We start from the raw sequence: 20,567 nt of genomic DNA, 5'->3' as shown, positions 1-20,567 counted from the left end.
GTTCCGGGACGTGGCTGACTGGGATTAGCATCCGAGTCTCGACCCTTTGCTGCCTTCATTTCCCAAAGTGACGGATGGGTCTTGTGTGCCCAAACTGCTGGGGCTGTGTTTTTGAGGTTTGCGTGGGCACCAGCATCAAGGGGTCGCGTCCCAGATCCGACTCCAATTTTCGTTTGGGTGTCGAGTCTGCAAACATCGACGGCGCAGACGACTTCCATCAAGATCGTTTAGATTCACGTGCGCCTCTAATGCGTAGGCAGTCAGGTGTCCCTTCTTCTGCCAAGCTTAGCAGCAGCGGATGGGGTCATGAACAATACCAGAGCGCCGATAAGTTACTAGCGTGGAGCAAGCTAATACCCCTCGAATTCTTTGTCTTCCCGCCATCCTAGATGAACATGAGGCTCCTACAGGACGAGCCAACGCCTTACGTATACACTACTTCCCCCATTGGCAAAGGCGAGAGGGTAGTGTGGATCTGCAAACTAGGCATTCCTCCCACGCGGTCGGGTTGTTGTTCCCGGTTTCGTCCTAGTGTACATAGATATGCAGGAATTGCAGGGGTCAAGAAAATCATGATTTCATATGGGCCGAGAGATGATGCTCGAGAAGCATTGACCAATCTCCCCCACTTCAACCATTTGCCTGGTCCCGGTTGCTGGCACCCTCCCCACGGTGGCGTCTCGGAACCACAAAACATACGCAGCAGCAGTAAGGTCTTGCAGAAGGCTTCTGACAGAATCGGGATGCCGTGACGCTTGTCCCACGCAATGCTCTGATGCCAGTTCGAGTAGCGCAGCATCCCAAAAGCGGCATAATGTTCCCGCAGTCAGTGATTACCAGGTCGGACAACAACACTCATGCCAGCTGCGTGCAGATGCTGTGCGGATGTTTGGCCAGCACAAGATCGACATCGCACCACTTCCGCGAGCTTCGGCGTGCGCGCTTTGCGCGTGCTTTGCGCGGTTCGAACGCGGAAGCGTAAGTGTACTGTACAGACTATCTTTCGAAGGCGGGGCGTATTCCAAATGCTGAGTGAGCTCCCTTCACGGCTCCCAACCCAGCCCACACTTGGCTAGTCTGTGCCTGATCGTCTGCAAGGGCCCGGTCATGACGAGCAGAACCAGCCGATCACCCACCAGACGGCGACCGCGGAGGGGCTTCCGGCTGAGATTTCGCCGACTCGGAATAAAGATCGGCGGGCAGCCTTGGCAACCGCCTGATGCTTTCAAACGCAGACGGCATTTCAACACGGCTGTTGCTCTGTGTAATGGACGCAGTACCGTACCTTAGCCTACCTTCCTTATCCGTGGTGTGTTGGTCATGCGCAAGTAAGGCGTCAACCAGCTCCCGTCTGTGTGATGAGGTGATGATGAGCGCGGGGGTCAAGTTCATGCCGAGCCCATACAAACCCCAGCTACTCCCACACAAAGTCTCGCACACACCCAACTGAGGCTCTCGATTGCTTGGCACCTGAACTCCTCCGCCATTATGATGCTCGTGTGTTCTCTGTCTCGCTTCCGTAAGGCGATGCGTTCTGCATGTGGGCTGCAAAGGCTATGTATGTACATAAACAAACAGCCAAGGGACCGTCATCAGCTTTTTGGAGCCTTTTGACGGGATATCGTTGCCACAATAACCCCTCCCACGTGGTCCCGCGCTTCTGCAGTGATCGACAGGTCCATGGCCACGAACGGTGGGGGCATGCCGTAGCGGTGGAGCGTTTCTAACCAGGTGACGATATCCTGCATCCGGCTATCTAGAAGTGGAATGGTCGATCGCCTTGCAAGGCCTTTCTGGGGCAGTGGGCATACGGGTACCGCCTGGTTGTTCAGTAGCGGCCAAAAGGTCAAATCGGACATGAGTCGAGATGAACTGACTTATCTCGGTAGCCCTGCTCAGTATGTGCTAGACGAATAGTTTCAAGATAGATAAAATGGGGCTTTGTTTTCTGCGTGTCTACACGAGTTGTTGAGCAAGCTGGAATGTCTATGCAGCAGGGTAGAGACGGGATAAAAAGAAAATAGAAACACATTGACAATATCAATACTCTAACCTATTGGAAACCAAGGAAGAGAAGGGCAAGAGAGGGCAAGAGGGAGAATGGAGATTAAAAAAAAAAAAAAAAAACAAGCAAAATCATGTATCTAATCCTCGTGATTTAGGTCCAGGTGATTGGTGACTCTCAGAGCTTCAGATATAGCTCGAGACTAGAGTATTCTATGGGAAATTGGCGTCCGTGTGCATAAAGATGTCGATTATGAAGATGAGGTCTAGAGTCTGAAAGAGATCCTGACATCGGGCTGTATAGAGCATAGGCCGTACCCCGGCTATCACCCTCAGTCTGGTTCACTCCAGGCGACTGCATATGCAGTGTCGACGCTTCCACCATGTAACAGAATGGCGAAAAGGGAGGCAAACATAAACGTATAAGAAGCAACGAGGAGCTTCTGAGGCTGAATTTCAGATTCTGCCGATTGTACATCAAATAGTAGAGCCGCATCTATCGTGCATTGTCTTCAAGTTGTGTCGCTGGAGCAATATATTTCAACCATCCATTACCACCAGGCTCTATCACAATTAGCTTCTGTGTATCGTACAGACCTTAGTTCCCGCCAACATTATAGGGGTTGTTTATGGCAATTCGCTCGGCCATCTGCTCCGCAAACCACTCGGTGGGCCGTGCGTTCAACCTTGCCGTCTCGGCCGTCGTCAGGATCGTCTTGATCCCGACACCGACCCTCTGCGAGTTGCTATACTCTACCACCCTGTTCACTACCTCGGTCACATCCCCGGCCTCAAAGATCTCCGACTTGAGTAGAACCGTCTGTAGCTCCCGCGCGTCCTGCACCGCCGGCACCCGAATCTGATGGTCAAACGCCTGAGTGATGTCGAGCTGCTGGAGCACGGGCAGCCGCGAGCTGGTTGCCATAATGAGGAGCCGGTGGCCCTTGGGCGGCGGCGTCCTCATGAGCACGACGAGGGCGTGCAGGATCGTGTTTGAGAACCTAGGCCCGACGGGGTTCCATTCAATGATTTCCTCAATGTTGTCTGGCGGTGCGTTAGTAGTTGTAGGACGCGGGGAGAAGATGAGAAGAAACTCACCAATGATGAGCATGCTCAAGGGAGATTTGTACGCATCCGCAAAAATCTTGTGGATATGGTCTCGCTTGGCCAATTCATCCCTGAACCCGACGAGTGAGCTGGGCGTAATGAGTTTGATGAACGGATATTCCGACTTCATGGCAATGTGTGCTGCGAGCGCCGTCTTGCCGCTCCCTGGCGGACCGTGCAACAGCATGGACGTGTGCTGCAGCCTCTCCTGTAACCGGATACTCTCGACATATAGCATACCGTCGTTGAGGATGCTGGGGATGCTCTGCGAAAACTCGATGATGTCGTAGCGGATGGCCACGGTGAGCTCCGTGTCGTCGGTGCCAAAGGCCGGTTTCACTTCGTCGAGTGCGTGGACGAAATCGCTCATGACGACCTGCATGTTGGCCACGTCTTCGCTAACGCTGGCCATGGTGCCGCCCTTGATGTACCGTGAAAAAGCAAAGGATGTCGCCGACTTGACTAAACCGCTAATTTCGGCGCCCGAAAAGTTTTTGGTCCGCGCCGCCAGCTCAGGAATGTCGACATCGCTGCCCATGATGTTGTTCTGCCTCATCTTGGCTGTGTGGATCTTGAGGATCTGGCTCCGACCCAATTCATCGGGCAGCGAGATCTCAAGCTGGACTTCTAGACGACCCGGACGCAGCAAGGCGTCGTCGATCATGTCCTTCCGGTTGGTCATTCCGATGAGCAGAATATTGTTCAGCTGGTCGACGCCATCCAACTTGGAGAGAAGCTGGTTGACCACGCTGTCACCCACGCCCGTGCCGCCACCTGCGCCTGAACCTCTCTGCTTGCACACTGCATCCAGCTCGTCAAAGATGATGATGTGCAGGGCGGACTCGTCACCCTTCTCCTTGTACTCCTTCTCAGCATCGGCGAAGAGCTTCCGGATGTTCTCTTCGCTCTGGCCAACGTACTTGTTCAGTACCTCTGGACCGTTGATGATCTTTGGCTCTCTGGCATTCAGCATCTTGCCAATCTGGCGGGCAATGAGGGTTTTGCCTGTTCCTGGAGGACCATAAAGCAGCATGCCCTTCACGTGCATGATGCCGAGCTTCTCAATGAGTCCTGGCGGGAAAATGCGCGAAGCGAATGCACGACGGAAGATGGTTGAGAACTCGGCGTCAAGACCACCGATGCCCATATCCTCGAACTTGAAGTCTGGGCTGATGATTGCGTTGGCGGCAGGCCGCTTGTTGGAGCCTTTGAGCTTTATGGGCGATTTGGCGTCCTTATAAAAAGTTATGCTGGCCTGGTTGGTGAGGATGCCCCGAGCAGTCGGGTCACTCCGCGTAGGAGGTTCATTGGCTTGTTTCTGCATGCTGAGGTCAATCAGCGTCACCGTCTTGACCGTGATGGCCAGCGGCACGTTTTTGACATCCAGTAGCAGCTTCTGCCCTGGCGAGAAGATCTGGTTCTGGAAGCTCTTGATGAACATATCGGCCAGTTCGTCCTGATCATACGGCGCATCCACAAGCTTCCTGGCCGACGCGAATCCCACCTCAACCTCGATAGAACCGATGTAGGCAGCACCACCCTGGCTAAACGGGTCGAAGAGATCGCCCGCCAGTTCGTCCATCATGCCGACCCCACACCATGTTCGCTGCGGATCCGACAAACTGATACAGCCATCAGGAAAGCCAGGCGTAGGGCGCGCCGTTACCACGTAGTCACCCCTCAGCTGGTTGCCGGTCAAGCGGATATAGACATCAGACCCATCACGGTTCGGGGGGAAGTCGTTGGGTGATACGGCGCAGCTAGTTGGCAGTCAGAAGACGAAACGCCAGAAAGAGCTGACTGAGGCAGCTACTCACACATTACCAAAGATGTACTGCGCCTGCATCGTCTTGTCTTCCACTTTGGCAAGCCTAAGCCGTACCTGCCGGCTTTTCGGTTCAGATTGATACGAGTTGTAGGCGTAGCCGCCACCAGCAGCACCACCGCCGCCGTAGCCACCTCCCCCTCCATAGTTATCCCCGCCGTAACCACCACCGGGCGGATTCTGCTGCTGCCTTCCGGGGGCAGGCGAGCGCCCACTGTAGCCGTCGTAACCTGCGGGAGGCGGCGTGCCATACCCCGCTGGGTCTCCGCCGCCGCGCGGAACCTGGCGCCCAGGCAGGCCAGGAGCTCCTCCTGCGCGGGGCGCGGGCGCCGGTTTGCCGAAGAGGTTGTTTCGGAAATCCATAGTTGTCTGCGAGCCAAAAGATCGGTGGCGGTATGGGAAAGAGATCGGGTGAAGAAGAGGGAAATTGCAGCAAAGATCGAGACAGGTTGACAATCAGCTTTAAAGATTGGGGTTCTTGATGACAGATTGCAAGATCGTGTCGTGTCCTTCCGGCTTCGATAGTCCGGCGACTAAAATCAAATATCCAAGGAGCGCACAGAGGACGGACAGGAAGTGGCTATAATCGAGGACGTGGTGGCTGCTCGCTGCCGTAGTTTCGCCTGGTTGGAACAGCGGTGCGTTTCAGCGCCGAGCCGTTGAATGACATACAGGAAATCCCTACAGATCCTCGCACCCAGGAACCTTTTATTGTACGGCTGCCCCTCCGCATTGTGGACCCCTCCAGCCGGTCTCTGCTGGGCCCGGTTTACCGCATGCCCCTGCTTCTTACTTGCATATCCTTCACATGCCATGCACCTGAGCTCGTAAGTAGTGGATACAAGGGAAGAAGAGCATAGAACACTAAGGAGAGAAACAGCAGGAAAGAGGGAAAGAAAGAAGAAAACAAGTTATAATAGAGAAAGAGAAGCTAAAAGTTAAAAAGATTTTGAAAAAGCAAAGAGATGAAAGAAGAACCCTGTCTTGGCATCCTATCATGATGCCCCTCCCAAGCGATCTTGGCATGGGCCTGTAGCTAACTTAGCTAAGATTGACCATCAAGGTCCTCCAAGCCTCCAGCTCGCACTCTCTGACATCTGCAGCAACACCGCCATCATGCCTCTGTAAGATATCTCCCACACATCACCGTCACTCCTACTTAGACCATCTCACTAACACCTTCCAGCCACCTGCTAGGGAAGAAATCATGGAACGTCTACAATCCCGCCAACATCGCACGAGTGCGGCGCGACGAAGACGCCGCTCGCGCCCGGGAAGAGGCCGAGGAGCAGCGTATGCAACAAGTCGACGCTGATCGCCGCCTGGCAATCCTGCGTGGCGAAATACCTCCACCTCTCGAACAACACGCGGAACCCGAAATATCACCTCAATCCGGCGGCACCGGGGGACATGGTGATCGCAGTCCATGGCCACTGGAGAGCGGGCGCAAGCGCAAGCGCCACGGGGAAGATGACACCGACTTTGAGATGCGCGTGGCACGGGAAGGCGCGCTGGCCGACAACCGCAAACCTCTTCCCCCGACTATGATCGGTACCGCCACCGTCACGACGCTGGTCGACAGCAGAGGGCACGTATCGTTATTCCCTGAGGCGGATGCCCTCCCACCCGCCGTCGAGAAAAACGAAGAGCACGAGCGGGAGGCGGCGCGTAAGAAACGCGAGGTGGCAGACCAGTACCAGATGCGCTTCGTGAATGCGGCCGGCAAGGACGGGCAGGGTCTCACGGACGGCGGGCCGTGGTATGCCTCGGCCGATGGTGAGGCGTCGGCGGCGCTGGTGCCGAGAAAGGATGTTTGGGGAAGAGAGGATCCCGGGAGGAAGGTTAGAGAGGCAGCGAGACTATGTGCGGATGATCCGCTTGCTATGATGAAAAGTGGGGCGGCAAAGGTGAGGGAGTTGGATCGGGAGAGGAGGAGGGAGGCAGAGGAGAGAGAAAGAGAGTTGAAGATGTTGAAAAGGGAGGAGAGGAGGGAGAAGAAGAGACGGAGGGGGGAAAGTCACCGTGAAAGCAAGACGGGGCTGGAGAGAGACGACCCGAGCGGGACAGCTCGCGTGTCCGAGCGGGACCGTTCTCATCGGCGACGTGGCGGGGATGAGGAGAAGCGGTCCAGGCATCGGAGCGAGGAGAGGGATAGAAGACGGCACGGAGAGGAAAATAGACAGGAGAAGCACCGACGCAGAGACGATGACAGACATCGTTCTCGTCATCGTTCGTATAGCAGAGATAGACACAGAGACAGAGAGAGGCGTAGTCTGGACCATCACTAAACAACCAAAACCCACACATAAATAGATTACAAGGCAAAGATACCCTCCACCGCAATCTCAACTCTCCTTCCAAGGCAAACTCACAACAACCTCCCTCATCTCCTTGCTCACCAACTCCCCCAACTTCCCTTTCCCTTCCGCCACCCTCCGCAACTCAGCCATCACCGCGGCCACCAACTCCTCACTCCCGCCCTCCCTCCGGTCACTATACACATCCACGCCCTCCGCCGTGAAGACCGTCGGCGCGAACCACGTCACCACCCACCTCTCCACCTCCCCGCCGGCCCCGGGGATCTCCCTCTCCCCCCAGCCCATCACCTCCCAGTGGCTCCCCACGAAGAACAGCAGCCCGCTCCCCCGCCAGTCCCAGACGCTGGTGTCGGCGCCGGCGCGGGAGGCCGTGTCGACGCCGGCCACGCGCTTGATGGAGCCCGAGCCGGAGAGCGCCTCGTACTCGACCAGGTCCGAGACGCGGGCGCGTCCGTCCTTGGAGGCCGGGAGCTGGCCGTAGGTGATGCGTACGTTGCGGGCGCTGCGCCACATGCGCAGCGTCGAGTGGGTTACCGTCCAGGTGCGGTGGAGGAAAGCGAGGGGTGGGGATTGGAGGGTGGTGGTGGTGTCTTTCGGGGAGTATTTGGAGGGGAGGTGGAGGGTGATGGGAGGGTTTGATATTGTTGGTAGTGGTGTTGTTGTTGTCATTTTGGGTGTTGTTGATGGTAGATGAGTTTTGAGAAGGTAAGTGGAGTTGGATATATTGAGTGATCGCAGGTTGATTTGAATTGAGGGTCTGGAGAGGGGGGATAGAAACCTGAGGTCGGAGGTGTTGTGAGTGACAGGGGTCAATGCAGGGTCTGCTGTGTCAGAGTGCCGCGGTGCAAGTGCGACAACCCTAACCTGAGAGAGAGAGAGAGCTATACACTGTGCTGAAGAGGATTTCATGCATAATCGTTGCGTCTCGTATGTGATTCTTCAACCTCAACTGCTGTCATCAACCAGCGATCACAAAGTCACATGACCTGATCATAGTAGTCACTTCTAATCGGCTTTTTTCCATTCCTGCTCGTCATCGTCACACCAACCAGCACACACACCACGCCCAAGTCTGTAGGTGAGAAGTGATAGCTGCACACTGTACAGCTTGTCCCCGGTCCTGGAGTTGCGGCTCCTTGTGGTTTTGGCGAGCCCCACAAGGCTGAGAACGACAAATGACAGACTCGGAGCTCATCTTCTCAGACTGAGTGCGGCACTTGTCTTTGTCCTTGCCTACCAAAAACAGAAGGGAGCTAGTACACAATTTATTAGTCAATCCATCCGCAAACGGATGTCAAAACAAAGAGCACCGTTCCAGCCACCGAAGCCCTCGCTCGTTCATCCTTTTTATTGAACCAAGCATATATCAATCCCAACGTGCTCCCTCCGCGTTACCAACACGGTTATCCAATCTTATATCTCATAACGCAATCCTTCATTTGGCACCAAGCCTTTCTCAAAATGGACCGTCCAAACCCAAACCCCGATGAGATTGACCTCGACGACGACAACTTTTACAGCGACGATGATAACGCCATCGAATTTGAAGACGTCCCCGAGGCCACCATGGCCGCCACAATGGGCTTTACCGCGTTTGGCGGCTCTCTAAAACACGGCAACGGCGATCCCTCCTCCTCCGCGCACCCGACTAAGAAACGACGCTTCAACCACCAATCCGACGAAGCCGTCATTGCCGCTGCCGAACCCGAATACGAAGACCCAGACAATTTCTACGACCAAGAGGAAGAGCAAGACTCCGCCCTGGAAATGGACGAGGCCCAACCACCCCAACCCGGCATCATCACAGCCTCCAAGGCTCAACTTGCCTCCAAGTCCAAACGCAAAAAGAAGCCCAAGGACGACGACCTGGATTACATCGACTATTCCGATGATGACGAAAACAACAACAACGGTGACAACGCCGACGCCGCCGACTACGACAACTTCGAGCTCGACACCAACCTCGACTCGGACGCGCCCTCCCCAACCCGGACCCCTATCACAGCTGCCGCCGCCGCCGCCGAGGAGGCAGCAGCAGCAGCACCACCTCCTCAACCCCAGCCGGGAAAGAAGGCACCAGCCCAATTCACGGGCACATCCAAGTCTCAATCCCAGTCGCAGACTCAGAGCGGTAAGACGGCCAAGCGAGCCGGGACACCACCGGCCTCCAAACGGGACGGTAAGCAACGTCAAGGCCAAGGCCAGGGCCAGGGCCAGGGCCAGGGCCAGGGCCAGGGTCAAGTCCAAGGGCAGCCTCGAGGCCGAGGACGTGCCTCGATCAACCCCGACTGGTATGTTGGCTATTACGTCACGGGTAGCAACGAGAATCCCTGGGAGAAGCTTGAGGCGGAGAGGGGGATGGAAGCGGTGGGGTCGTGGATTGCAAGGGCGGCGACGACGGCCGCGGCGGTAGTGGCGGGTGGAGGTAATGGGGATGAGAATGAGAAGAGGAAAAGTGGAGTGTAGTTCGCTGCTGCTCCGGTTTCTGTTAAGGCCGGTTAAGTGAGATGTTATATTGTTCACCTCTTGTGAAGGGACCAGAAATTACTTTTACTCTGCCGAGATGCCAGGCGGTTCATCTTTCTCTATCTCTCGTAATACTGTACTACTCGGGAATGGGGATGTATATGATAAACTGTGTGTGATGAATTATCACGGATAGATGGGGAGAAAAAAACAAAAAGGGGGCATCACGTGACTGTTCAGGGGCTGGAGGGGGCGGGGGGTTGGGGTTTGTTGTTGTGTAGAGCTGGTCTTCTTCCAGGTTGGGATTGCTTTTCAGGCCTAGTTAGGCACTACCTAGCCTCTCAAGCACCCGTCACAGTCACATGATGTGTCCAGGCAGGGCAGGGCCGGACGGGGAACACGGTGTCCGGTGTCCAGTTGAAAGCGGGGATACGCATGAGGGGTGGTTTACTGTACAAGGCCAAGATCAAGGTCACGGTTTAGTCACGGGTCACGCGAGGCAGGCTGAGGAAAGGAGGGTAACTGTTACTATTTCCTTACCTACCCTACAAAAAACAAGCAGACAACAGCCAAGACGCCTAGCTACAATAAGACCCCATGAGGAATAGACCCACCACCCGAGTTCACCATCCCGTTGCCCTTGCCCAGTCTGGGGATCATATCCAGCCACCGGTCATCCCCATCAGGAGGAGTCTCTCCGGTTACCCGGTACGCAAAAATGGAAAAGCTTGTCTCTAACCCGTCCGTATCCTCAAAACCAGCCCAGCTTCCCCACCTGGCGGGCTGGCTGGCTGGCTGAGTTGACCGTCTGACCGGCTGACCTTGCCGGTGGCTGCCAACCGGCCGCATGCCCGCTTTCCTTGGTACTGGTTCCCAAGCAAGGCAAAGGCACAGAGGCCGGTTGGCTTTGGCGGGCCGGTGTGCCCACCTACGCAGCCCACCTGCAGCCCTGGCGCTTGTTCCCCCCCCATTCCCAAGATTTTCCCTCCAACGGCCGGGAGCCCCGCCCTAAGAATATGACGTGCAGCAGAGAACGGAGAGGGGAGGGGTGTGAAAAGACGTATCGGTACTTTTTTCCCCCAAAAAACAAGAAAACGCTGGCTCCATCCGGAATCCAAAACCCAGTAAAAAAACCCAAGCCCTGCCCGCCCGTCCAATCATAACCCATAAACAGTCATGAAACAACCGCCAGAAATGCGCAAAGTAAGTAATAAGCGTGTGGATGCAGCGGGTCGCTCCGTCGCGTTGCGTTGGCGTGCGCGGGAGCGTGTGAGTGGAAGAGGGAGGGGGCGTGAGATGATCGAAAATGAACCCCCCCCCCCCTCTAAGCCGCGCCCTGCGTACCTGCGCACACTGCAGCAGAACCAGGCACACACACACACACCCTACCGTTTTACGGCTACAGCCGTACCGTAAAGCGGCGAGGGGCAACCTGCGGCTATTTTTGCCGCGCCTTGTCCCAACGTCACCTCTTTCGCGAGGCTCCTCATCGCACGCCCCCTTTCCCACCTCTCCTTCACCCCTCCCATCTCGCCGATCCGTGAAAAGCGCAGCTGCAAGGGGAAAGTGGTTGTGAAATCTGCAAATGCAGCCGTCTGCCAGATCCACCGGTAAATGAGGTTCAAAAAATGCAAGATCCAACGGAAAACGCCTGGCCGACAAAAAATGAGGCTGAAAAAGACTAGTACATGTCCGGGGACGGATACCGCTCCCGGGCCTTGGTGTACTCCTTGGAGTGCTTCTTTGACGCCTTTGCTTTCAAAGATCTGGTTCCCAATCTTGTCAGCACTCGATTCTCAATGTCCATTTTTCGAGATTTGAGCCATCCGACTCGCAATCGCGAGCAGACCTCGATCCGTGTCGAGGAGAGGATTTGCAAACTTACGAGACTTTCTTCTGCGTCCACTCGAGATCGTTGCGCACCTCGCGCGCATCCTCAAGCCCCTGCGCAAACCGCGCGCGAGTCTTTGCAAGGCGAGCCTGCGCCTTTGCCTGCAACTCGAGCAGCTCGCGGTGCTTGGCATTCAAGTGGCCAGATCTGCTCAAACTCGCAATTAGCAACAAGTACAAAGATTTCAAAATTCCAGCTTTGCTCCGCAGCTCGTCGCCAGCTAACTCGCTGTCAAAACAGCCTGTCTGCTCGCCTTTTGGCGGTGTTGCCAAAAATACAGATCTGGGCAAAATGCAACTCACGTTTGTGCTTGCTTGGCAGTGCATTTGTCGAGCGGAAGCGGGTCAAAGGTGGCCGCGAACCGCTCCTGCATGTACTCATTTAGGTCGACGCCGCTCGCCGAGCCAGCGCTGTCGTACTCGCCTTGGCTGCTGCCGGCGTAGCTCGTGGTCACAGAGTAACTGTTACCATACGAAGCCAAGCCCGACGAGGAGCTGACGGAAACATCTGGATCTTCAGGCGGCGACACGGAGTAGGTGCTGTCGCCGCTGGTGTAGTAGGGTGGTTGCTGGTACTGGCCCTTGCTGGTGGGGATAGGGAGGGCACCAGACGCGGCGTAGTACTGAGTGGAATAATACGAAGACATGGTGAGGTATGCGAGAGGGGCAAAATAGTGTGAAGGGTGTGAAGGGTGTGACAGGGTTTGTGGCTGATAGGGAGCTCCAAACGTCTGATGATGTTTGTGATGAGACGAACGGTGTCACTTGGAACTGTCCAAGGTTGCTCAAATGTGGGCAAGCGGTGCGTAGTCTGTGGTTCGATGCTTGAAGAGCAAAGAAAGTGAAGAGAAAAGAGGAAGAAGAACCTACCTCGAAGCCGTCAACGATGACCCTTTTTATACTTTTCAGAGCCCCCCTGGTCGACGGCATCCCGACATCACGAGTTTGGGAAGGATAAGAACCGGAGACTTTATTCGTTGAGCATCTCCATGACCCCGCTTGAGACCAGGGAGAAGTGGGATGTGATATGAGTGATGGTGACGATGATAGCCCGGACTTCATCGAGCCACGCCTCCCACCCGTCATCCTTCCATGGGGCCAAGCCTACCAAAAGGGAGGACGGCATGGTCGATGAGTCGACCCCCAGGGCAATTGGCCGAGCAAGCAGGACGCGGATTGGCTTTCCGGCGAGTTTCGATTGATCAGAGAAAGGAGACAACGAAACCGGATGCACATGCCGGGGGGCGATTATCACCGTTTGTATTGGTGGAGCTGGCCTGACCGAAGGGAAGTTGGGACAGAGGAGCCTATCGGTAACTGAGGGACTCCGACTGTGAGCTGTCTGCGAGGGGTCCCGCAAAAGGGTAGCCAGTAAGGGGCGAAATGGAACAGGGCAGCTAGACTGCGAACCGGAGGCTCAACGGTCAAGGTCCGGAAGGGAGGTCTAGGGAGGGGGGTGGGCCTAACAGTGCCGACCAAGCGAGGGGTGGAAGGCGAGAATACATGCCGGAGGCGTGAGCAGGGGTAGTATTCTTGCCGGACGGAGACTGGCCCAAGATATGGCGGGTTGGGGGGGATGGGTTGGAAGCAGCGTATGACAGGCTTAGGCCCCCCCCGCCGCGGAGGTCAGAAAGCAACGGTTCGGGCCATGGAAAAAATTGGAGGTCATGAGGTATGCCTTGGGACTGGAGGGGGATTAGGCGAGGGCGAAACGGTGAGACGGATTGCACGAGCAGCGGGCTAGGAGACGGAGAGGACGACAAATCGGCGGGTGTGAACCGAAAGACCTTGGGGGATCGACGAACGACGAGTTGCAAACGGCGCACTTGTTCGTTGTGCGCCATGGTGACGCTAGGCGGAATTGTAAAAGCGGCGTGGGATTCAGGTTCCCTGGCTGCCATCTCGTTGGTCCGGGAAGTATCAAAGGCCGACGTTGAACAGATGTTGCAAAGTCGGGTTAGGCAGTGATGCATCTGGGTCGGGCAATGTGTTGTCCAAAATACCTGCAGGTCGAATTATTTTTTGGGGGGGTGTTCTTTGTAATTCCCAATCGCAGCTCTGCCTGCCGGCGCCTTGGCCTGTGCGCCTCCTGGGGCCATGATGGAGCTCATCCGGCTCTCGCCATCTCCTGCCGGACGAGGAAAACATCAAAATTGCAGTGCCCTAAACCTGCCTTAACGGATTTGATTCGATTGGTCGCAGGTGGGCACGATGTGCCCACTGGGCAGTTATTCGGCGAAAATCGGTCAATTCAGTAGAGTGGCTGGCAGGTACATACGGCAAAGTGTACAATGTATGCCTGCTGACCGTGGGCAGAACGGACCTCGGAAGGTTGTCCGAACTGGTCTCCTCTCCCTTCTACCTAGGCGAATTGTTCCACGGCCTGCTTCCGTGGATGCGTGCCGATAAGCCCTGGCATAAGCTTTCCCCGTGTAGCCGAACTTGTGGTCTGTCTGTCTGTCTGTCTGTCTGCAAGGCTTCACAGATGTACCGCTAGCTCTGCAGCACGCACGAGCTGGAGCCGAAGCCGGTTGCCAGCGGCCCAGAGAATGCATGTTTGAGACACCTGTGCGCTCTTGTCCCGCGCGCGTTGTAAAGGCTGGGAATCTCGAGCCACGACAACTAACAAAGACCCTGTGGTTCCGAGTCCTACCCGAGGCTGGCCTTTCAATGGATCCTAGAGACGACGTCTTGGTCGACTCGGTAATGCGAGCCGGGCACAGTAACGCGTACGCCAATGTCGGGTTATGTAGGTCAAAAGGGCGGACGGAAAACGCTGGGAGCTTTTCCTACAGTTGTAGTGTCTCAAGCAGCCGGTATAACTCGACCGCACAGGGCTGGTCCCGGTATGTCCCAGGCTGAAGACGGGCTGGCTTGCCCGCAGCGGTCTGCCGTCTTCCTTTGATCCACGCCACTGACATTCTAGAAGCTCCGGATCGAAGGAAAGATCTTGTTGGGACCGACTGTCCCCGACAGCCTAAGTTTTAGAAATGCTCCATCCGGAGGGCACCTCAAGCACACGTACCCCTGCTGCATCTCTGGGCTGCCCTAGCAAGCTCATCCAGTTGGGATGACGGCATGTAGCCGATGCTGGGCGGAGGCGGGGAAGGGGCATGACTTTGGAGCCATGCGAAGTAAAGGAGGCAGACGCGCTCGTCGTCCAACAAACCGGCTCAGACTGGGGTGATCATTGGGCCGCTGATCGAAAGAGCCGGAGACCTGGGCCCGTCAGGATGGAGCTAACTCGGCTCGTCTACGACTTCTGCATGGCTGACTGGGCCAGTCTGGTGTAAACCCCCTTCCACCCCCGCGCTAATGACTCCAACGTGCGGCAGTGAGAATTGCGTCAGAGAGACGGCAAAACAAGATCAACTGGCGGGCACCAAGTGGGAGGAGATCCTGAGAGAAAGCAGAGGAAAAAAGGGGTTGGCCAGTGGCCCGTCGACGTGCGAATGGGGACACAATGCAAGCATCGGACAACGCATCAAAAGCCTCCTGCACGCTTGGGAGGTCGTGCTGCAGAGGCGTTCCCCTCCTCCACGATCGCTGGGTTCGCTAGGTTCGAGAAGGAAGAACGGTAGGACCCAAGAGAGAAGTGTGTGGGTACCGCGAAATGTAACATAACGGCTCAAGTGGAATTAGGAGATGCAGTCAAACCAGACTTGCGCCGCCGATTGATGACTGGGCACGATTCTATAGGATGGAGTTGCCTCAGCCGGGCCTCGAGCGGTACGTTCTGAGAGGTCAATGGCAGAGGACGTACATGAGCATACAGATGCCACTCTGTTTCGAGACGGAGGTGGAGGACCTTGCGTTCTTGGTGTTGGTTTTCCGGCTAGACAGTGGAGAGGAGGGAAATGGAAAGTAGAACAAAGAGAATGTCACGTACCTCGAGTGGTTCCGAACCGAAAAGCGATACATGTGCGGCGGGCAGTTGTACATCCGAAGTGCATGCCACAAACGCGCGCGATTTCGGGTGTTTCGTGGATGGCGACAGTTGTGCATGCACAGACTGGGTGTTTATGCGAATACTAGTGACGCACCGGGGCTCTGGCCGCCATTGATCTACCTTGCTCAACGCTATCAGAAGCAATGTTGTACATCGGGGTACTTTGTCGTGTCGGGTCTGAAGATAAGGTAACCTTGTCTTGGGGAATGTTTCTACCTGAGTATTGAGCAAGTGAGTGAAAAAAGAGTGTCGAGACGGCGGAAGCCTGGAACACCCCTGTCCAACCTTCCTTTCCCCTTTTGTCGAGATCCCCGCGCCCGAGCCCAGATGCAAGTCATCCTTACTTGGGGCAAGCACCCTTGAAATTGCGTGGCAGCTGCAGAGCCAACAGACCCATGTCGTTCTATATTCATTTGTCTTGGGGCATATATCATCGCACCCTAAGTCGGCTTGACGGGGATGCCGATGCGGACTGGAAGACACGCCCCGCAAACGCTGCTTCTCCAATAGAACGCTCCCCGACGCAGACACGATTAGGCTTCCGTTTGCCGAGCAGCAGCTACGAACCGTACCCGGAGATGAGGGAGGAGAATCAGGAATTGAGATTCGTCTATCCATCCGTGTACTTTAATGATAAATCCAATCTTCGCTCCCCAGCCTGGCCGAACACATGTCACAACACCAGCATCCCGTTGCCCAAGAACGCCGACCATGCATCTGATAAACGTACATTGTCCAACCACGCCGGCCATAACGGCAACAGACACCATTTCCTGCCCCGTACATATTAGTTTACCCGGCCACCTCGTCTTTCAACCAAAAAACTTGAGGAAACCCCAAATGCCCAAACCGCTCAGAACGGGTATCGTCAGGTTGTCATCCCATCCAAAAAGATCAACCACCTCGCTAGCCGCAGCCACAAACCCCGACCACACACTCATGATACCCAGAGCAAGCCCACCCGAAACGGTTGCCTTCTCGGGTGCCAAACCCACAGCATCGGCCAGCACCCGGGGAAGGCCAAGGGAGCCGGTAAACATGAAGTTCTCGTCGCCGGGAAACGGCCCTTTAGTCGGGGCCAACCAACCCCAAAAGTACACCGACGTGCCGACACCCACAATAAACGCGGCGAGCGATCCGGCGAGGGACTTGCCACGGCGGATGCGGGGCGTGTAGCGGCCGTACAACCTTCCAAACGTGCTCGCGGCGGTATCGCACCAGCTAAGAAGCAGCGTGCCCATGACGCCCACGTCCTTGGGGAAGAAGTAGAGCACGGCCCAGGCGCCGAGCAAATAAAAGATGACGCCGTTGTAGCCCGAGAACTCGCTCTCGCGCATGAGCGCGCCCAGGACCTTGACGTAGAGGCGGTTGAAAGGCGCATAGTGATGGCGGAGGACGTCGACCGCGGCTATGGGTATTAGTGCGCCCATGAGGTAGGGGCACACCGCCGACGTCTGGGTTCCCGAGAGATAGAGCCACACGACAAAGAAGCCGATCGAGACGTGCAGCGCTTTGCGGGGAACCTCGTGCTTGTGCACAAACGTCCGCCAGTGTCTGTGGATTGGGATGAGACCGAGCGGGCTCGGGCTGCGGCTAAAGTCTCGCCAGTTCCATCCGTAGTATACCGACGGCGTCGGCGGCGATAGATGGCCGTTGGTCTCGGCCGCTTTCTCTGGGATGTACCCGTTTGACCCCGCAGCGAGCGGCTTGACGCCATTTGCGGCAGTCGAGGATCTTCTCGGTGTTAGCCTGCCTAGTTTCCGCGCGTCGATCGGGCTGCGACTCCGGCTCCGAGCCCTCCGGAGGTCGGGGCTGTCATCCTCGTCGATATCGTCTGTCGCGGGTTGAGGGGTAACCGCTAGCCGCTTCCGCGCCGCTGACCGGGTTGTTGGGCCTAGGTAGGACGATGACTCTTGGCCGCTCGCATCTCGTTCAGACGGTGTCGGGCTGGGAGAAATAACGCGGGGTGTGGCGGGGATGCTTTGGTTCCTTCTAGCCATGTTGCAGGAAAATGGAGGGAGCGCGGGTAGCGGAACGACGCCCTTGAGGATCGGTCGGAGGTCGAAGAAGCGCGACGGCCAGAGCGCGGCCTGGTGGTCGTAATGTCTGTCTTTCCTAGTCTCCCGGGGTGACGCCAGCGGGCAGGTTAGGGCGCTAAAGACGGACTGTTGGTTTCGGAAGAAAGCCGCTATCTCTTGGGCGATCGGATCCAGGGTGCTGAAGAAGATGCGGCGGAGTGTGAATACTCCACCGCATGGCTGACCCGAAACGCGCAAATCTTGACCAAAGGATGGCGGCGGTGTTTGCGAGTGTGCCTCGGCTGGGCCGGTCTGTCGGGGAGGAAAATGGAACGGGTGTTCGGGGTTGACGGGCGGCCGAGTTGGAGGAGGATGGCTGTGCGAAAATTTCGGCTGGGGCGGATGGGCAGCGAGGTGCTCATGCGTCACTTGCAAGCATGTGACACAAAGCCTGAGGGAACCCGCACTGCCATTCAGGTATCGTAGCTAGGTATCTTGCGATCTTCTATGTGCCTCTTATGTCCCAGTTGGAAGCAGTTGATTATCGCGGCAGCTAGCAGAGCAGGGAGGCAACGGTTAGCGAGTTGGGCAATACGTGGCCGAGTCTTGTGTAGTCAAGTTGTTCCTCTGACGCAATTCTCTACGAGAACCTGACGTGACAACTTGCATCAGCACCCAAATATATGGTACCGTAATTGATCTGGCGGGAAAAGCAGCCCCGGCGTCAAAGCGGGGTTAGGGTTAGATCGCCCTTTCCAAGGGATCTTCCCCACTGTAGCGATAAGCAGATAAGATAACAAGCAACACCCCCAGTAATTTTTTGTTTCTCGTCGGCAACTTGCGGCAGTAGAGGAACGGTCGTTTGGAGAAACGCTCCAAGATCCGGGGGCGTCCAACCTCAACTGAACGTCAACAATGGCACCAGACCAGCCGCGCGCCAAGAAGGTACCGAGGTCGTGGGACGCCCTTACACCGAGTCTTGCGCAATGGATTCTCGACTACCTTTCTTCGATGGGCTTCGAGCACCCCACTCCGGTGCAGAAGTCATGTCTCGAGATCTTCCGGGGAAATAAGGACGTGGTTGTGGAAGCCGTCACGGGCAGCGGAAAGACCCTTGCATTCCTGATACCCGTGGTCGAAGTGAGAATTTATTCCTCTAGCGAACATGCAGACGACCATACTAATTGCGCTGGTTGCAGAAACTCTTGCGCAGCGAGGAGCCGGCGAAGCGTCACCACGTTCAGGGTATTATCATCTCACCCACTCGAGAGCTTGCGTCCCAAATCTACAACGTCCTTGTGTCCCTCGTCAAGTTCCATGCCCCGTCTGCCGAGCTACTACCGTTTTCCAAAGGGGATGAGAAGCGGCCCGCTATGACAGAGCCGGTGGTTGTTCCACAACTCCTAGTTGGAGGCACAACTAAAGCTGCGGAAGACCTGAGCACGTTCCTACGGCTGTCGCCTAACCTTCTCATCGGCACCCCCGGGCGGCTCGCAGAGCTCTTGTCGAGTCCCTACGTCAAGGCGCCTTCATCCTCCTTCGAGGTCCTGGTGATGGACGAGGCCGACCGTCTGCTCGACCTCGGGTTTTCCCAGGAGCTCACACGAATCCTCGGCTACCTCCCCAAACAGCGCCGTACCGGTCTATTTAGTGCCTCATTAAGTGAGGCTGTTGAAAGACTCATCACTGTCGGTCTACTATATCCGCACAAAATCACGGTGCGGGTAAAGAGCTTAAAAGACGGAGGCGTCATCCAGGAGAGGAAAACACCCATGTCGCTACAGATGTCCTACATCGTAACGCCAGCGAGCCAGAAACTTCCCGCTCTGTGCCAGCTCCTAGAGAAACTCGAACCTCGCCCCGCTCGCTCAATTGTTTTCTTCTCAACCTGCTTTGCCGTTAAGTACTTCGCCCGCGTCCTTCACGGGGTCCTACCCATAGGCTTCTCCATCGTCTCCCTCCACGGCAAACTCGAACCTCAAGTCCGCGAAAAGAACTTTGAACGGTTCGTCAACGCGACCTCACCTACCATCCTCTTGACGACCGATATCGCCGCCCGTGGCCTCGACATTCCGCAAGTCGACCTCGTAGTGCAACACGACCCCCCAACCGACACCAAAGTCTTTATCCACCGTTGCGGGCGCGCCGGCCGAGCCGGCCGCCGAGGCCTGGCCGTGGTAATGCTCCAGCCGGGCCGCGAGGAAGGCTACGTGCAACTTCTCGAAGTTCGCCAGACGCCCATCACGCCCCTCGAAAAACCCCCCGTCTCGGTCTCCGCCTCGGAAGCCGACCAGGTCTCGGCCAAAATCCGCGCCCAAGCCCAAGCCGACCGCGAGATCTTCCAGCTCGCGCAGCGCGCCTTTGTCAGCTGGGCGCGCAGCTACATCGAGCACCAGGCCACCTCCATCTTCCGCATGTCCGATCTCGACTGGGCCGACTTGGCGAAAGGGTATGGCCTGCTCGAATTGCCCAAGATGCCCGAGGTGAAGGGGCTGGACAGGTCGCTCGGCTTGGGGATCGACACGGAGAGTATACCGTTCCGCAACAAGGCGAGGGAGAAGAAGAGGCTGGCTGAGCTGGAGAGGTGGAAAAAGGAGAAGGCCGACCGGGTGGCTGCTAATGCTGCCGCTGCTGCGAATGGGGAAGCGGGGACCGACGGCTCGCTCAAGCGGAAGAAGAACGAGGCGTGGAGTGGCAAACACGAGCAGGAGGACCTGAAGGTGGCGAGGCGGGAGAAGAAGCGGCGGAAGAGGGAGGCGCAGCGGCTGAGTCGGATGACGGAGAAGGAGAGGGAGGAGCAGAAGAAACTGGAGGAGATGATTGGGGAGGTGAGGAGGAGGAATGAGGAGCGAGCGAAGAACCAAGTTGATGCGGATGGGGGTGATGAATTTGATGGTTTTGATGATTAGCAATGCGAGGATGAAAAGCGGCTATGGATAGATACCCCACCTATACTATACCAATGAAAAGGTCCTTCTGGACTGCAGGAA

The 20,567-nt window shown here is 56.4% G+C and overlaps 7 protein-coding genes across 7 annotated transcripts; 3 read left to right on the top strand and 4 right to left on the bottom strand.

Annotated features, from left to right (window-relative positions):
• Nucleotides 1–2,602: 2,602 nt before the first annotated feature.
• On the bottom strand, nucleotides 2,603–5,299 carry SEC18 (transport between ER and Golgi ATPase protein; the record flags this gene model as incomplete). The annotated part of the gene is made up of 3 exons (XM_071059171.1): nucleotides 2,603–3,048; nucleotides 3,103–4,871; nucleotides 4,929–5,299. The coding sequence occupies 3 exons, from the start codon at nucleotides 5,297–5,299 to the stop codon at nucleotides 2,603–2,605; spliced, it is 2,586 nt and encodes an 861-aa protein (XP_070915272.1).
• A 753-nt stretch (nucleotides 5,300–6,052) lies between these two features.
• Nucleotides 6,053–7,224, top strand: MFIFM68171_03749 (CBF1-interacting co-repressor CIR N-terminal domain-containing protein; the record flags this gene model as incomplete). The annotated part of the gene is made up of 2 exons (XM_071059170.1): nucleotides 6,053–6,060; nucleotides 6,123–7,224. 2 exons carry the CDS (start codon nucleotides 6,053–6,055, stop codon nucleotides 7,222–7,224), a joined length of 1,110 nt encoding a protein of 369 aa, XP_070915271.1.
• Nucleotides 7,225–7,281: 57 nt separating this feature from the next.
• MFIFM68171_03748 (Histidinolphosphatase-like protein) lies at nucleotides 7,282–7,923 on the bottom strand (the record flags this gene model as incomplete). The annotated part of the gene is made up of 1 exon (XM_071059169.1): nucleotides 7,282–7,923. One exon carries the CDS (start codon nucleotides 7,921–7,923, stop codon nucleotides 7,282–7,284), a length of 642 nt encoding a protein of 213 aa, XP_070915270.1.
• A 792-nt stretch (nucleotides 7,924–8,715) lies between these two features.
• MFIFM68171_03747 (uncharacterized protein) lies at nucleotides 8,716–9,720 on the top strand (the record flags this gene model as incomplete). Its single annotated transcript, XM_071059168.1, has 1 exon — nucleotides 8,716–9,720. One exon carries the CDS (start codon nucleotides 8,716–8,718, stop codon nucleotides 9,718–9,720), a length of 1,005 nt encoding a protein of 334 aa, XP_070915269.1.
• A 1,681-nt stretch (nucleotides 9,721–11,401) lies between these two features.
• MFIFM68171_03746 (Biogenesis of lysosome-related organelles complex 1 subunit KXD1) lies at nucleotides 11,402–12,257 on the bottom strand (the record flags this gene model as incomplete). The annotated part of the gene is made up of 3 exons (XM_071059167.1): nucleotides 11,402–11,486; nucleotides 11,606–11,758; nucleotides 11,914–12,257. 3 exons carry the CDS (start codon nucleotides 12,255–12,257, stop codon nucleotides 11,402–11,404), a joined length of 582 nt encoding a protein of 193 aa, XP_070915268.1.
• Nucleotides 12,258–16,371: 4,114 nt separating this feature from the next.
• On the bottom strand, nucleotides 16,372–17,559 carry DGK1 (Diacylglycerol kinase; the record flags this gene model as incomplete). Its single annotated transcript, XM_071059166.1, has 1 exon — nucleotides 16,372–17,559. The coding sequence occupies one exon, from the start codon at nucleotides 17,557–17,559 to the stop codon at nucleotides 16,372–16,374; it is 1,188 nt and encodes a 395-aa protein (XP_070915267.1).
• Nucleotides 17,560–18,492: 933 nt separating this feature from the next.
• SPB4 (ATP-dependent rRNA helicase spb4) lies at nucleotides 18,493–20,486 on the top strand (the record flags this gene model as incomplete). Its single annotated transcript, XM_071059165.1, has 2 exons — nucleotides 18,493–18,717; nucleotides 18,777–20,486. The coding sequence occupies 2 exons, from the start codon at nucleotides 18,493–18,495 to the stop codon at nucleotides 20,484–20,486; spliced, it is 1,935 nt and encodes a 644-aa protein (XP_070915266.1).
• Between the last annotated feature and the right edge of the window lie 81 nt (nucleotides 20,487–20,567).

The sequence above is a fragment of the Madurella fahalii genome (assembly GCF_045866475.1).
Source record: "Madurella fahalii IFM 68171 DNA, scaffold_2, whole genome shotgun sequence".
NCBI classification, from domain to species: domain Eukaryota; kingdom Fungi; phylum Ascomycota; class Sordariomycetes; order Sordariales; genus Madurella; species Madurella fahalii.
The sequence above is the reverse complement of the archived record's forward strand: the minus strand, read 5'-3'. Positions and strand labels throughout refer to the sequence as shown.